The sequence below is a fragment of the Diprion similis genome, chromosome 14 (genome assembly GCF_021155765.1).
Source record: "Diprion similis isolate iyDipSimi1 chromosome 14, iyDipSimi1.1, whole genome shotgun sequence".
Classification (NCBI taxonomy): domain Eukaryota; kingdom Metazoa; phylum Arthropoda; class Insecta; order Hymenoptera; family Diprionidae; genus Diprion; species Diprion similis.
The window spans coordinates 7,640,679-7,658,637 of NC_060118.1; the positions used below are offsets into that span (position 1 = coordinate 7,640,679).

Below are 17,959 nucleotides of genomic sequence, written 5' to 3' on the forward strand. Positions count from 1 at the left end.
TCTCTTCATCATTCCTCGATTACGGATTCGATTTTCACGCAATATCTGTGTGTGACGTGTGAGTAAAAAGTAAAGTTTAGAATTTTTCGCAGGGTGTAAGATTTCAGTGTATATATATATATATATATACATATGTATACATATGTATAAACGTATATTATGATGTAATACGCGTTATCGTATCTCACATATTTCTTTCGAACATAATTTTTTTTTTTTTTTTTTCTCTCTCATTCTTCCGCATAAACACTGTGTATTAAATTTTCTATGTATGTTTGTTTTACACAGGAGCAGGAAACAGCAGCGATGATGACGATGATAACCGATCGCTCCAAGATTCGCACGATGCTATTCGCGCATATCGGGTGAGTTGGTTCAAGGTTCTTAACATTTACGATCGAAAACGTTCCACCATAAAGAAATTGAAAAAAAAAAAAAAAACCAACGAAAACTAATTAAAATTTACGAGCTTCAAGTCACCCTAACTGTGACGTGAACGTAAGCGCGAAGCATTTGAACAAATTTTTAAGTCATTTTACGACTTCGGAATGACGGGAAAGATTATGCGTTAAACCCTATAAATATAGCATATTAATTAGCAAAACATGATGATTTCGCAAGAAGAGAAACCCTTATAGAAATGATAATTAATTTCTAACAAGTTGCGAAACGGCTCGTCGTTCTATATTAAAAGTTTTTGTCATCGTGATAACCCTGCGGACTTGAACCTCGTAAAAATTTGACGTAAATCAATCAACACTGAAACCCAGTGAACGAAATTTTGTAAGAATTAATTATTATTCCGCAACGAAAAATTAAACGAATTATAATTAATGGGATGTTAGAGAGATATTTAATGAAATTTTTTTTGTTTACCGTCAGTTTGTTATATATATATATATATACACAAGTATAAAGTTGATTATGATTAGATTTTCTTCTTTCGGTGTTTCAATTATATTAAATGATGAATAAAATTATACGAAGAAATGCGGGGAAAAGTTGGGGAATTTTTTTTTTTCTGAGCCGAAATTAATGGATAATCTGGAATTATTGTATTACGTAATGTACAGGGTGTCCGGTATTTATGGAAATTATGGAATCAGGGAATTTGATGTACCCTGGAAAAAAGCTGGAATTTTTTTTTTTTTTCGCGCAAACATTTTCATGACATTTCAGTAAAGTTTGCGTGAATTTTTCCTCTTTCTTTAAAGTGAATTCGTTCGAATATTTATCTTTATTTTATCCAAATTTACACAATAAATTGCATGAATATATGAAAATTTACTAAATAAATTGAACAAAACACAAAATATTGTTACGAAATTCGATAAAGAAGGAAAGAAAAAATTGGATCAAGTACTTCGGTTGATTTTCCCGTTTTCCGAGTCTTAACCTTTTCTTTATCTAGAAAATATGCATGTATATGCAGATGTTTTTAGATTTTTCTGTCTTTCATTTTCTATATAGACGGATGTATAAAATCAGAGTGTCCAATATTCGTGGAAATTATGGAATCAGGGAATTCTCAGGGAATTTTATATCCCCTTGGAAAAAAGCTGGAAATCTTAGGGAATTTCATGTCGTATATGGAATATAATAATTTTCATTCTAGGTTCGTAAAAACTTAGACATTTGGTGAGAGAAAAATAATTTTTCTTCCAACTTTCAGGCAGTAGTCATGAACCGAGCACTGATTTCTTAAAAATTGTTCGTGCTAACGAATTCTTACAAATTCGTCTCACAACGAGCTCTGCTCTAGTCAAATATAGAATATTCTTGTTCGTATGACTATTGCATTTTTTATTTATCGTATACACGAGAAGAAACTGACTAAATAACGATTCTTCTCTGGAAAATCTGAAATTCTCAGGGAATTACCTTTTCACAAATAACTGGACACTCTAAATATATATATATAGTATACACATATATATGCTGCAGATAACTAATCGTCCGTATTTGTTTATCTCTGTACCAGTTAATCTTTACGGTACAGACCGTATACCTAATATTGAATTGTGTAGCTGCAGGGATAAATTTGGATCGTGTTAAATCTTAATTCATCCATCGTTGAAATCGTTGAATAAACCTTCTCGGATTCTTTACGCGAAATAATATTATCATTCGCAAGTAGGTATAATTTACATTCAACGTGGGTGGATCAAACGTTGAAATTGTAATTCATTATGAAAGATTTTCTTCTTTTCTCTCTCTCTCTCTCTCTCTCTCTTTTGGTTAGTCGTTTATTTTTCACCAAGAGTCGGAAGAATATCCGGTTTCCAGAAATTTGAATGTAACGAAAACGAATTTTATTTAGTTTTAAAAAATGTGAAGCGACCTCTTAAAAATTTTTTTTTTCGAGCCGTCCTTTGGAGTGGCCTCTTATAACATGAAAAACTAACATTTTGTCACACGAGACTCAAAAAAAAAAAAAAAAAGAAAAAAAGAAGTCGGTTTTTTTGCGACACCCTACTAGTTAGACAAGGCGAGAATGCGGAATGTGTCAAAAGAGATCGGGCAACATTTGTATCACGGATTCTCTCCGTCTTCAAAAAGGTTTTCGAAAAGCCGCCGAACCGCAGAACTAGAATGAACATGTATACATATATAACACGCGTTACACGCGTTGAACAATAATGAAGAAATCCCGATCATCCAAGGGGAACGATTTGCTACGGCTAAAAGCTAAAACGTGCACGCCGAGGTGCATAAGTCGATGCTTCTTCGTTGCTACTCACAAACGCCATCGTTTTACGGGGTTTATACGAGATGCACGCGAGGCTGCAGTCGGTAAAATACCTTACAGTTACACATTCGGGTTTCGTGCCTTGGAAAGAGCGGGGGACAAAAAAAAAAAAAAAAAAAAAAAAAAAAATTGTGATACGATAAAGAATGCGGCGAAGTACCCGTCTCGAATTAATTCGTCGTCCTTCGATCCTCGCACCCTTTAACCCCGTAGCCGACGAAAGCATTGGGACAAGGAAAAATTTCTTTGTGAAAGATTTTCTGTCTCCCTGTTTTTTTTTTTCCTTTTTTTTTTTTCCCAATGTATAGGGTATTCCAGTCATGTTATTGAACTCCGACCGTCTGAAAATAATTTAATGTTTTTTTTTCCTAACATTCTACTCGGTAAAAAACGTGACTTGATTTTCGTTTTTTTTTTTTTGTTATTAAACCGTGTATTTTTTTTTTTTTTTTTTTTTTTTTTTTATAAATATTCGAAGTCGATTGCGAATGCCCATTTTTTTGAATCTGAAAAAATGCTCAGAAATACAGCGAATGACACGAAACACCCCCCTCCCCCCTCTCAGTCTTGAGGTAAACATGGGCGGAATTTTTTTTCAATTTTTTTTTTTTTTTTTGTTTTCATCACCTAAATCGGAATTTCGAAATTTTTGAATCCAAAGGGGGGGGGGGGGGGGGGGTGTTTTGTGTCATTTCCTGGATTTTTGAGAATTTTTTCAGATTCAAAGAAATGGGCATTCGCAATTACCTTCGAATATTAAAAAAAAAAAAAATCAACGGTTCGATAAAAAAAATTTGAAAAAAAATTTAGATCGCGTTTTTTACCGAGTCAAATGGTAGAAAAAATATTAAATGATTTTGAGACGGTCGGGGTTTAAACACTGGTCGAGTTGGCGCGGAATAACCCATATACATCCGTTCAACACGAGAGAATATTTTCTTATACACACTCTTTTTTTATTCGACGAAAATTCAACGGTCGTGAGTTTTTTTTTTTTCTTTTCCTTCCACCATTATCGTACCCGTGAAAAGATTTCGAAACAACAAAATCGTTTGGAAAATGATTTTGCAAAGGAAAAAAAAAATTAAAAAAAATTTATCAAATACAATTCTAAGGTTTGATTTGTTGGAGAAATTTTTATGTGTTATACATGTATATATATATTTTTTTTTTAATACTTCTTACTTACAAACAAATTCTTTACCGACAGTTAATTAATTGTAAGTACAGTATACCGATGATCTATAACTTTCGAATTGCGTATTATGATCGATAACGATACACGAACTACATTGATACCGATCTCTTCTTCTCGACTGTTATTTTTCAATTAAGTATTGTGCGTGGGTGTTTTTTTTTTTTTTCTCTTCATTTCTTTCTAATCTTTTTATGCATCTTCTTCTTCATCTTTGTTTCGTTTTGATTTTATTTTTGTTTATCACTATCTCGATGGATTTATGATTTTTAAAACCAGAGGGCAAGAAAAAAATTAAAAATGACCGGCGAAAAAGGAATTGATGTTCACCATGAACTATTTGATATATTGTGTTTCATGTGAAATACAAGTTCCGAACGATATCTATTGATTTTACTTCATAAGGTCACCCTAAATCATTTCTCTCTCTCTCTCTCTCTTTATCTCTATCTTTAGTTCTCTTTTTTTTTTTTTATCATTATACAAGCTTGCGAAAAAATTTTCAAATCAAATAATAAGGACGAATGTACAGAAGCAAATGTACGAACCGTGTTAAGGGGAGGAAAAATGTTTAAACAGTGAAAAAATCGGCATAACAGAAAGAAAAAATGATTTTATTTGTTTGGTTTGATTTAATTACGTTAACTCTAGTTGTCTAAATAAATGATTTTCTGAACGAATAGAATGTTTTTCTTCATCGATTCTTCAACGTTATGGATAATAAAAATCTGTAACACTAAATTTTTTAAACAGTCGTTTATAAACAACAAGTCAAACACACAGAATTGTAAAAAATCTGTCCTATTTTATGGTTAAAAAAATATGGTTTAATCCGCAAGAATGAATTATAAAGAAAAGAAAAAAAAAACAAAAAAAAAAAACAAAAAAAAAACATACATGTTGCAAAAACTTTTTATTCAAGAATCTACCATAATTCTTTTTATCTTCCATTCAGAATTTTCATGAATGAAAAGCTACGGAATAAAGTATATTTTTCAACAATAATGTATATTATTGGTGTAACGCTATTCTCTGAATGAAAATTCGTACAGCTCAATTAGCACGACGTCGATGGCTGGCTAGTTTATAGGTTTAAGATGAGTTATTATTCCACTTTTGAAATACATATACACGCCGGATACGCTTTAGCCGTATAACCTGAGTTATAATTTATTTGTGTTATTACAGCCGACGTTATGTAGCATGATCGTATTATTATACACGTATTATATGAAACTGTGCAAGCTGCAGCAAATATTGCATGCATGTCTGTGTGTGTGTGTGTGTGTGTAAGTGTGTACGTGTGTGCTTGCCAATAAAGTCAACACGAATGTTAATCTATCGATGCGATGTTGCATCCACCTGTAATAAATATACACGTAGATTATCCTGCCTTAGTTACCTTTTACCTTCGTGATTGGCAACTAGGATAATTGTATTGTGTCTATAACCAGCTGCCATGCCGTCGCACTTCTTTTTCCTGCCTCATCGGCCTACCGTGTAATCAATCGTCGTTCACGCAGCAGATCATACCGTTTCCCATTACGCGAATCGATGAACTCTGTACAGGATGATTCAATTTAAACGTCGGGAATGGGAGGGGCTTGGATGACGAATCAGGCCGCGTCTCTCAGTGTCAGTCAATTGAAACTTCAAGAATGGGAGGAGCTTAGTTGTGTTGACTCAGTTCATTAGAGTGAAGACTCGAAGTCTACATGTAAGTAACCACGTGACTGAGAAACAATAATGAAGATGTAACAACAAAGGAAAGACGATAGAACGAAACTTCGATAATTAAGTTCGTCTTGTCTCGTTGTCATCAGTCACTCGTTGCTATATCGTGACTTTATTTCTCATTAACACTGAATATATGGATGTAGACTTCGAACCTTACTTTTTGACATCAACACAATTGACTCACCCTGTATATGCATGTAACTATCTGATGGAACCGTGTTACTGGATTTTGTATACACAGTGCGAACTTCTAATCGTATTTTATAGTTTAAGGCTTCGCCTGTATGTGGGGTCATTTTGACCCCGAAGCTTTCTTCGTACTTTGAACGGTCAACCTCAAGCGCGTTTTCTTACGCTTAGATATTTTGTTTTTGCAAATCACGTGACCAGTTTAATGCGCATGCGCTACAATCCGAGAGCAGTTGTTTGCCAGGGTTACCAACCGTCGACAACGTAACCTCAAAAACTTTTACAGTTATCGCTGGCAGTTACGTTCAACGTTGATAGCTGTCGAAATTTTTGAGGTTACGTACATCGCGGCGAAATTTCCGTATAATTTTATGATGGTTGGTTGCACTGGTAAACAGCCTACCTCGGGACTTGTAACGCATGCGCATTAAATCATAAAATTCTTTTCGACTTACACTAATACTTTGTCTTTGATTTGCGAATTCTTCTGTCGAATATTATTATTCAATTGCGCAAAATTTGCTAAAAATTTCACCCACGTGGAGAAAAAACTTCCGTAACGACAATCCGAGCTTTATAATGTGTAATCTGTATTGCGGATAGATAACTGGGGACAATTTATTACTGCAGGCGTTTCATTCCATTCCATTCCATTCTATTGCATTGCATTGCTGCACTATAGGCACATAATACGTATATCGCATCTAAAACGATATATAACTAGGCAAAATCAAGTTTTATCGCACACGTTGCACATTCCTATTTGTATTCATATAATGCTTAGATTATACCTGAATATATTATCTGCAGTTAATTGAATTCAACGAATGTTTCGCGTATAATAATTATCTAACTTCTAATTCCAACGGTTATATTTTTATATCTTAAATTTTTACACTTGGTAATATATTGCACTGATTTTTATTCCAGAAATACGATTAAAAAAGAAATAATGAATATAAACAAAGTAAAGGAATAAAAAATTAGCGGGAATAATCCTTTGAATAAAAATTTGTAACGAATTCATTTGCGAAAAAATTATTATCTGTCGTTTATTATTTAAATAAGAATTTAACGTCTTAAAGTTTTTCAAATTTATTTCATTTTTCCCGTAATTACAAGAGGATATATAATTCTCGGACGATAATACTTTTTGGAATTTAATTTTTGATTGCAAACCTCTGTTTGTATAATTGTTTCAAAATTATGCATAATTGTTGACTGAATTCTACCCTACCCGATAAAATCCTTGTCAAAATCTGCGATGAATAACTCATAACAAATCAGATTAAGTCACTTTAGATTCAAACAAGGGGTTAATCACATCTGCCATCTGGTGTACATACGTCACGTAGTCACATTCACTGTAATTTCTTGTAATCCTTTGTAATCTTTGCATTCTCGTTGTATTCGGCATGTTATCTGTTATCTTTATAATACTTGATATACTTGTAATTACTTGTAATCACTTTGTAATCCTTGTAATCTCTTTGAAATCCGTGTAATCTTCTTGTAATCATTGCAGTATTTTGGTAATCTTTGTAGTCATTGCTAGCTCTGTATTCTTTGTAAATCCAGTAATCTTTTTGTAATTCTTGTAATCTCTTTGCAATCCGTGTTATATTCTTGTAATCATTGCAGTATGTCGGTAATCTTTGTAATCATTGCTAACTCTGGAGTCTTTGTAAATCCAGTAATCTTTTTGTAATTCTTGTAATCTCTTTGCATTCCGTGTAATCTTCTTGTAATCATTGCGGTATGTCTCCAATCTTTGTAATCTTTGTAATCATTGCTAACTCTGGAGTCTTTGTAAATCTAGTAACTTCTCAGTAATTCTTGTAATCTCTTTGCAATCCGTGTAATCTTCTTGTAATCTTTGCAGTCATCTGGTACTAATCTTTGTAATCTCTGCTGCCTCTAGAGTCATTGTAAATCCAGTAATCTCTTTGTAATTCCATTAATCTCTCTGTGATTCTCGTAATCTCTTGACAGTCCGTGTAATCTCCTTCTAATCATTTCAATCATTGATTTTCATCCTTCTAAGCAATGTAATCGTAGTTAGTGTATCCCACTTTTACAAAGTGATTAACCCCTTGGATTGAAATCGTTATCAGCAATGACAAAATCCTGTAGATTGAATTCATCTTTTCCTAAAAAAAAAATAAATAAATATTAAAAGGTCGCTCGAAAAGATCTAAAAAAGTGCACCAAAAATCAAAAAAAAATAATGAGCGACCTTTCAAAATTCAAATTGTGAACTGAAACTTTCGGAAACTTATTTTTTTTTTATCTATAAAATTATACCGTAACGAGAAAATTTTTTTTTTTCAAAAATTCGATTTTTGACGATTTCTGACGTTTTAAAAAATGTGGAGCGACCTCTTGAAAAATTTTTTTGAACTGTCCTTTGGAGTGGGCTCTTAAAACATCAAAAACAAACATTTTGTCACACGAGACTGAAGAAAAAAAAAAAAAATAGTCGGTTTTTTTGCGACACCCTAATATGCATGCGTATACGCTTATGCATTAACGGAAACAACACTTATGCACCAACCGTTGATGGTGGAGTAATTTTGTGTATTCAAATCGCGTTTAACTCGAATGGCGTATACTGTACGTACACTATATATACATATACATATATTGAATATATAACGTATGAATGTGTGTACATATACATATTCGAAAAGTATATTATCCGCTCCGTCTCTTTAAGTCGTCCCGTTTGTTCCTAATAACGGACCATATTTAACAAGGTCTATGCATATAGCTTTTGTTTATCGCGTAGGTACCTTCAAAAACGCAATTATAACTCGTTGCATATATTTTACTTTCTTTTCGAAAATTTGGTACATTTTTACATACGTAACTCATCCTTTTTACGGATACGGTCGAATCGACAAACCAAATTTATTCGGTTTCATAACCGATTTATGATTCATTCGGTGTATAATAATGTAATTTTCGTTGTAAGTAAACAATGCTGAGTTCAAAAATGTCATTACCTCCATGCTCCGTTTTTTTTTTTTTTTTTTTTTTTTTTTGCGCAAACATTTTCATGGCATTTCAGTAAAGTTTGCGTGAATTTTTCCTTTTTTCTTAAAGTGAATTCGTTCGAATATTTACCTTTATTTTATCCAAATTTACCCAATAAATTGCATAAATATATGAAAATTCACAAAATAAATTGAACTAAATCAGAATATATTATTTTGAAATTCAATAAAGAAGGAAAGAAAAAATTGGATCAAGTACTTCGGTTGATTTTCCCGTTTTCTGAGTCTTAACCTTTTCTTTATCTAGAAAATATGCATGTATATGCAGATGTTTTTAGATTTTTCTGTCTTTCATTTTCTATATAGACGGATGTATAAAATCAGAGTGTCCAATATTCGTGGAAATTATGGAATCAGGGAATTCTCAGGGAATTTTATATCCCCTTGGAAAAAAGCTGGAAATCTTAGGGAATTTCATGTCGTATATGGAATATAATAATTTTCATTCTAGGTTCGTAAAAACTTGGAGATTTGGTGAGAGAAAAATAATTTTTCTTTCAACTTTCAGGCAGTGGTCATGAACCGAGCACTGATTTCTTAAAAATTGTTCGTGCTAACGAATTCTTACAAATTCGCCTCACAACGAGCTCTGCTCTAGTCAAATATAGAATATTCTTGTTCGTATGACTATTGCATTTTTTACTTATCGTATACACGAGAAGAAACTGGCTAAATAACGATTCTTCTCTGGAAAATCTGAAATTCTCAGGGAATTACGTTTTCACAAATAACTGGACACTCTAAAAAATACGAATATACCATGACGTATGTATTATATCTGCAGGACATCTGCGTGTCGAATTGTGCTTTTAAGAAAGAGTATCTAAGAAAGGTGTATTATATATGCATATATATATATACATGTGTGTGTGTGTGTGTGTGTGTGTGTGAATGTAGTCGGCTTGAAAATTGAATGGAAAAATGGAAATCTCTCCGTTCTATCGGCTTTTGCTGCTACCGAACTGCTCCTAAAGCTGGTTTAAAATTTCACTCAGCTGTAGTATACATATAAGTATATATACATATTATATATTTATACATAGAAATAGTCATTAGTTAGGCAAATATATTTATATTAGGTATACCTACATACGCTTCTTACGAGGTTTATACGTATTACGACTAGTCAGATATTGGTATTCTGACTGTTTTCGTACACTGTGTAGATATAATTAATTATACACAGGAAGGAAAGAAGAAAATTAAAATTTTATTCAATTCACTCCGTTTATTCACTGTCGTAAAATAATGAGAGAAAAATTTTATAAACGGAAACGTGAAAGGAAAGAGGTAAAAAAAATTTGGCCTATTTATTTATACCGTTACTTGCAAAAATATGAAAATTATTAAGTAGAAGGTTTTGATTTTTTTCAAAACAAATTTGGAGATCGCTTAATTTTTATGAAAATCTGGACGAGTTCCAAGTTAATCCATTGAAGCAGGGGTTTTTGTGGTCACAGATTACGAATTCGAAATCAGATTTTCAAAATTCAAAATGGCCGATTCAAGATATCGACGAAAAATTTTGGAAATTGTGGAATTTTGCTGAAAATCGGATACAGAGGGTATTCGGATTGCTGATTACGAATCCAAACTCAGATTTTTCCAAATTTTTCTCCGCCATCTTGAATCCACCATTTTGAATTTTGAAAATCTGACTTCGGATTCGTAATCATTAACCCCAAAAATCCACTTTCACTAAATTCCAAGTCATTTCTTTGAACAGATTCTTCAGAAACGAATTATTCCGAAAAAAGTGTAATTTTTTTTAGTTTGTTTATTTATAAATCTTACATTCCAAACAATTATGCTAATCAGACTGTATTTTTATATAAACAATTTGGAATCAGTCGCTTCCGGAACATTTGAAATTGAAAAATCAAACCTCGCTCTGAATTCGCACCAATAATTTATGCGTAATAATAAATAAATAAAATAATAAAATAAAATAATTAAGAGACGACATTTGATCGGTGTGAAACGACGTGAAACACAAAGTGTGAATTCATGCTTGCTCGAAGGACAAAAGTCGAACGTTTCGTTTCGCAAAGAGCTTGTAAGATAGAAAAAGATGAGCTGCTTGAAGTAAAATGTGGTCCACCAGTAGAGAATGGGGCATACATATAAAGTACGATAATAATTAGTCAGAGGAGCGCCCGCTTTCAAAAACCGAGGAGAACCTCTCCCGAGGTTTTAAACTTTTTCTTCTTTTCCTTCTTTACCGTTTTATAAATTTCTTTCAACTAGTTATATTATTTCTTCACACCATATAGAAAATTTTTCTTCAACGCTTTTTAAGACGCTCTAAATTTACACACATATGCATAAATACATATATATATATATATATATATATACACACACACATGCACATATTAGTATTACGCAGTTAAATCCACTTGTGGATTAACTCACGGCTGACCAGAGTTTCACGATATGGTGACATATTGCTTTTTCGCTAAAAAAAAAAAAAAAAAAAAACTACTGAAAGAAAATTGAAATAGGAAAAAGTTTCGTTAATAACGTCGTTGTACCTCGGATAAATAATATATGACATTCAACATAACTTACATATTCATTTTTCTTTTCGTACAAATGTTTCTCATCATTTATTTATATGCATATATATATATATATTAATATTATCCTCATCGTTGTGAAAAACTCACGAATCACTTTTTGTTTTTGTTTTTTTTTCATGCCAATCAGCTAAAGACATTAGTCACAAATATTATTAGATAGATTAAGATTGCGAAAATTCAATATAAGTATCAAATTTTGATCGATATTTTGTTGAAATTTTATGATCATTATTATTCATTCATTTTATAATTTATGTATATATGTGTACAGTTTTTTTTTTATTTTTATTTTTTTTTTTTAATACACAAATTTTCAATACACAAATTTTCAATAAGATATCACGTCGTTAAAATTTTCTACCGTCAGATTTTCGGTTATCGTTGTTCTGAAAAATTGGGCTTTGAAATAAAATAAAATACGTAAAAAAAAAAAAAAAAACAAAAACGAATCTGCACTGAAAACGAGAAATAAATTATAATTCAATGACTGTTACGTTTTTCTACATTAATTTTCTTTATATACATGGCCGAATTATTATTGTTGAAAAATCGAGATTATTTGAAGGAGAGCAATAATAATAATAATTATTATTATTATGTATTCTGCAATATATATATATATAAAATTTCTGCAATAATCGGAGCGTTTAAGTGCATGCATGTATATATGTATGACGTGTGTGTGTGTGTGTGTGTGTGTGTATGCGTATGTGCATATATACATATATATATATATATACCGGGACCATCTCTAGAAACTAAACAGGAACTGCGCATGCGCGAATTTAAATCCGCCGTCCGTGCAGTCTGGCCACCCCGAGACCCTGCTGTCAAACTCTGTTTCTGTCGGCGATGTAGTTCACATGCATTTTTGAGGTTAGAATCTCAAGTCATTGAGATAGTCACTCGGAAAGGCTTGGGAAGCATTTGTTATTGAAAATTGATTGTTCAAAGAACGGTCGGAATTTAATGCTGATGCTCTTTGAAAATTCGTCCTATTCGATTGAAACAAGAAATCTGTTCAAATGTTGGGTGCTTGGAAGAAACGAAGCAGGTAGGTGGGGACAATTTATTCAATCATTTTCATTACTTCATACATTATGAATAACAATGAAATTTTTTTCTTTCAACAGAAAATACAGCCAAAATAATAGCATCTCTGCTGTTAGCTGATGTCTTCTCTTCCCATTCAATTCGTGACACATGCAGAGATCATCGGCCACTTTTGTTGGTTGGAAAAGGAAGTTGTAGATCTTACGGTTTCTTTCAATTTCAAATCTAATCTAAAGAAATCTAATCCGAAGAGTAAAACTCAGAAACATTCTGTGACACAAGTTAAAAATCAACATTTTCAAAATGTGCCTCAGTAATTAACTTTAAGGATAATCATGTTTTAGAGTAATGTTCAGAACATTCATATGAAAATATTGACTTATCGGATTCAACATTGTACCCCTTGTTCCTTTGAAACAAATGAATATCTAATTTTCACTGAAGTTCATGAAAATATTTACTTAAACCTAAATCCAATACAATATCTTGTTCATAGTGCTCCGAACATCATCCAGTAACATGAATATCCGGAAGGAATCCCTCTGTCGCAGAAACCGTTATAAGGTTCTTTGTTTTTAACTTGTGCCACTAGATAACTTTTGCATTGCAGATTCCATTTCCAATCTTAGGATGAGATTTTTTGTTTCGAACAGTGTTAACATGGGATGCAGAATTAATTGTAATAAATGGAGATTCACAAACTCTCAGTTTCAATGAAGGACCATTGTAAGAGTATAAAATTGAATCTGGTTTCAAGCTTTCAATAAGTTACCGGATGACTCCCTGATAAAGATTCATCATAAAAAAGTTAGCCAGCAAGTAAGTCCTATTGTAGACAAAGTGATCATTTGTAACGTGTACTAGTAAGTGAATGCATTCCTTAGACCTTGCTGGGGTTGAACGAGGCTCAAGCACGGATGATAGCTGCAACTAGCTAGTCAGATGATACTGTCGATTAATATTGATTTTAAAGACATTTTCAACTGAAGTTATCCAACATTTTTAGATTGAGATTGGTTCAGTTTACACATCAAAATTCATCCTTGGAATATGATTTAACACTTGAAACACTATTCATCTGAATTGAATACCAAGAGAGTGAAAAATAAAATATCAAAACTGCCGAAAATAAAATTTGAAAAATAATGCGGGCCAATAATACTGCTTGGATTACAATGGTGCACGGAATGATTGCTCTGTAAAATTAGTTAGCAGCAATTGTTGAATAACAAACTTATTACTATTGGCTCGATAGATCTAAAATGATGGAATATTCAAACACCATGATCTGTAGTGTGTCGTGCTCTTCAATTTTGCCACGACTGATGTTCAGAAGGTGGCGATGACCAGAAGAAATTCCTTCGGATACCTGTTGTCTAATGGAACAACGGAACAACCAGGTTCGATGGTTGGAACGGTGGCACCAATCGAGAAACTAGGGTCCTAGCCACCAAAACGTTTCGACCATCAGGTAAGGTATGATTTTCATCCTATTATCCAAACTTGAAACTTCAAGTCTGTCAGAACAAACGAATTTTATCATTGAATACATGTGAAAATATTGTAATATGCAAATATCATAGTATCAGAAATTTACTTACACGCTTCAACGCCTGACAACTTTAGTCTCGCTTCGATGATGTTTGTTTCCCACATGAAAATATTAAAAGATATTATCATCAGACAAGAGCTTCTAATTGTTTTGAATACCACTAATTTTCAATAAATTGCGACAGAAAAACGAATTGCTACTTTTTGTACTCCTAAGCTTTGTGTTTCAAGATACACTATTTCTTTTATTCCTTGTTACTGATTTTATTTTAATATTTCATGTTCATTGGCACTGATTACTGGCTTCCGGAGCACTGCACTGTAACAAATTTACTCTGGAGCAACCCTCTACTGGGTTTCAACAATCCATTTATTTTTAATTTTATGTAAATAAAGAATCTGTTTGAAATAAACAATATTTTTACTTACCTGCCTCAGTTTGTCTAGACTCCCACTCGTTGATGACGTTCCACATTTAATTTCAGTTTTCTTCTTTCAATAAATAACTGATCCAATTTCTGTAGCTTTTGATATTTGTTTCTCCATTGACGCCTTTATTGTGTCGATTAAATATCTGCTAATATCAACTACGGTATTGCTGAATGACACTTTTCTTAGAAAATTCACGATAAGTAGGAATAAATAACAACCTAACCTCAATACGCTACTTTACGCGCGAGATATTCAGAGCCTTGTCACATTTCGTGTACGTTGGTCGCCTTGGTTAGCTGACGAAAATTACTCCGCGGGGCAATTTCGCTGGCCAATGAAATTGAATCATTTGGCGCATGCGCAGTTCCTGTTTAGTTTCTAGAGATGGTCCCGGTATATATAATCTGACTTTACGGATCTGGAACAGGGCAGGGCAGGTTTGGCCGTCGGCCGCGATCGAGAGATTAATTACAGTTCGTAAAAGGGTTTATTGTTGGCAAAAGATACATATATATATATATATATATATATATATACTGTATAGGTATATATACAGCTATTCTTTTTCATTTCCTGGCGCCAGTAGAAAACCGACCGCACCCTTTTTGTTCTTTTCTACTTTTTCTACTTTTTTTCTATTTTTGTTGTTGTTTTTTTTTTTTGATTTTTGTTTCTCTTCTACCCCCCCCCCCCCCCCCCCCCCCCCCCCGATCCGTGAAACTTTCGCGAACGTTCGATTTCCCCGCACCCGGCGTTCGCCAGGCGAAAGCCATAAAATCCCCGTAGAAATCACTTATTTATTTATTTATTCATTTATTTATTCATTTATTTATTCATTTATTTATTCATTTATTTATTTTTTTATCATTCTTACACAACAACAAGACCGAGATAAATAGAATTTGATTTCGAATTAAATCGATTTCGATAAAATTGTCAGTCAGTCAGTAAAAAAAAAAATTTTAACACAAAATTCCTCGGGTTTCTTATTTTTATTTATTCAACGATTTCTATATACATATATATATATACACACATGTATATGTATATATATTATCGCGTTTTTAGCACCCCGTGACCAGATTTCGTTTTCTTCTTACCATACGTCGTATTCTATCTATCGACTCTATGGGTGCCTCTGAGTGCTTTCTTGCACCTCTTACTTCTGACACAACATACGTTGTACGTATGTACCTAATACATGTATATACACACATATATATATATATAGATAGATATGCATATAGACATACTAGGCTAAGGTAGGAACCTACAAGGAACATTCTGCTCTCCCTTAAAAACCCTCAAAGGCAAGTGGTTTGTTCTATTTTTGTGAATAGCTAATAAATTTTTAGAAACACGTGTATAATATGGATATATATATATATTTATGTATGTATGTATATACGTATAACCTGGCTGCGGGATATTTTGTTTACATTATCCTCTATGCGTATATATATATATATATATATATATATATATATATATATATATATACGGGGCATTCCATGTCGATTCGACTAATGAAAAAACCTCACGATTTTTCATTACGCTTCGCGATGTTTTTTGTACGATTCTATACGGTCTCGTAAGGGAAAGAAAAGAAAAAAAAAAAGCACTCGTGAATTTTTTCAGATTTAAAAAAAAAAAAAAAAAAAAAAGTGAGAGGATTTTTTTTTTTTTTCACATCGGTTTGAATAATCTTGAAAGTATCTGAAAGAATTCACAAGTGCTTTTTTCAGACCGTAGAATCGTGTGGGGATAAAAAAAGAAAAAAAAAAAAAAAAAAAGAACGTGAAGCGAATCAAAAATGGTGAGGGTTTTTCATTGCTAGAAGTGACATGGAATTACCTATATATATATATATATATATATATATGTGTGTGTATACTTATATATCTACAAGCATAGCATAACGCCGAGTTTAATACACCGAAGTGTTTCATCGCGTGCAAATATTACGTACACTGTAATTTTTTTTTTTCTCCTTCTATCTCTCTCTCTTTTACACGCGACAGATGTTTGTTCGTTTTTTTTTTTTTTCACACAGTTATTTTTTTTTTTTTTTTTTTTACCTTCCTCAATTTCCGTTCCTTATTTCTATTTTATACTTTTATTTCTAGAACGTACAACGTTTTACGTGGGACTTGAGAAAGGTTATATTACAGGAACGACAAACGGGAGGAGAATTTTATATTGTCTCTTTTATTGTTAAGATATAATTTTCGTTGAACCGTTACAACGAACAGCTTGAAAATACATAAATAAAAAAAAAACTAAAAAACTCCTTTATCCCATGAACGCGATCTATTGTTCTTTGTAACTTTGTATAATATATAAATATGTGTGTGTATCATCGTCTGCTGCAGTGCGTTCATGCAACTTGTAAACATTCTTTTTATATATACATATATATATATATAACAAACAAATATTTGATCATCGCGATAATGTGAATATGATATTATATCAAGCTATATATACAAGCTGGTTAGAATTTCGGTTTTTTTCCCATTTCTTTCTCTCTCTCTCTTTTTCTCTCTGTTTCCCTCTTCGTTGTTGTAACGAGATTGCTTTTCTCACAGGACGATATGCAATCTAACTCCGGAAAAGTGTAATAGCTTATTCAAACAACGAACTTTATTTATACAATGGAGCACAAACAGGGGCATTTTTTTTTTTTTAACATAGACGGTTTTTCTTTCATCTCATATTATGTATAATATATATATATATATATATATATATATATATATACAGCTCTTAGATTACAATATATTCGAAATAATGTGTGAAAATATGAAAAGGATTTACAAGGAGCAAAAAAAAAAAACTTAACACTGGTCGATTGCAAGTTTCAAAAAAAAAATGGGTACAATGAGAAGATAAATTTGGTATTTGGTAATTTTGAAAAAGGAGGAATAGATAGAGAGAGAAGGAAAAAAAAAAAATCAAAAAATTGAACAAACAAAGAAACAAACGTTACGTCGATTAATTATTACTGTTATTACAAATATCCTTTTATATTTATTTAATACAGGTATAATTTGTCTTTTTTCTTTCATTCTTTTTTTTTTCCCCCCACCAATTTCCAAACTCGTAATTTTTTTTTAATAACATCAAACGGTATGAATATATAAACTACAAAGAGAAGAAACGAAGGGAATCTTAATTCACCTGGAATTTCAAAGTTGCTTTTTATACAATATTATACTTATGTACATACATACAAGTATGTATATAACACATTATTTAACACATGACTCGAGGTTTAATTGGCAATTAGTTTGTTCCTTCGTGGGTATGCATATAATGCAGCCATTACTCTGCAGCATATAATATAGTTATATATATATATATATATATGTATGTATATGGGAGGTGTCGATTATGGGCTATTCAGTATATATAT

The 17,959-nt window shown here is 32.1% G+C and overlaps 1 protein-coding gene across 1 annotated transcript in view; it reads left to right on the forward strand.

Annotated features, from left to right (window-relative positions):
- The window catches only part of LOC124414833 (thrombospondin type-1 domain-containing protein 4-like), a 65,647-nt gene that overhangs the window by 1,928 nt on the left and 45,760 nt on the right, over positions 1-17,959 (forward strand). Inside the window, exon 2 of the mRNA XM_046895927.1 lies at positions 292-365. Coding sequence (XP_046751883.1) covers positions 292-365 — 74 coding nt within the window. The remainder of the gene's footprint in view (positions 1-291; positions 366-17,959) is intronic.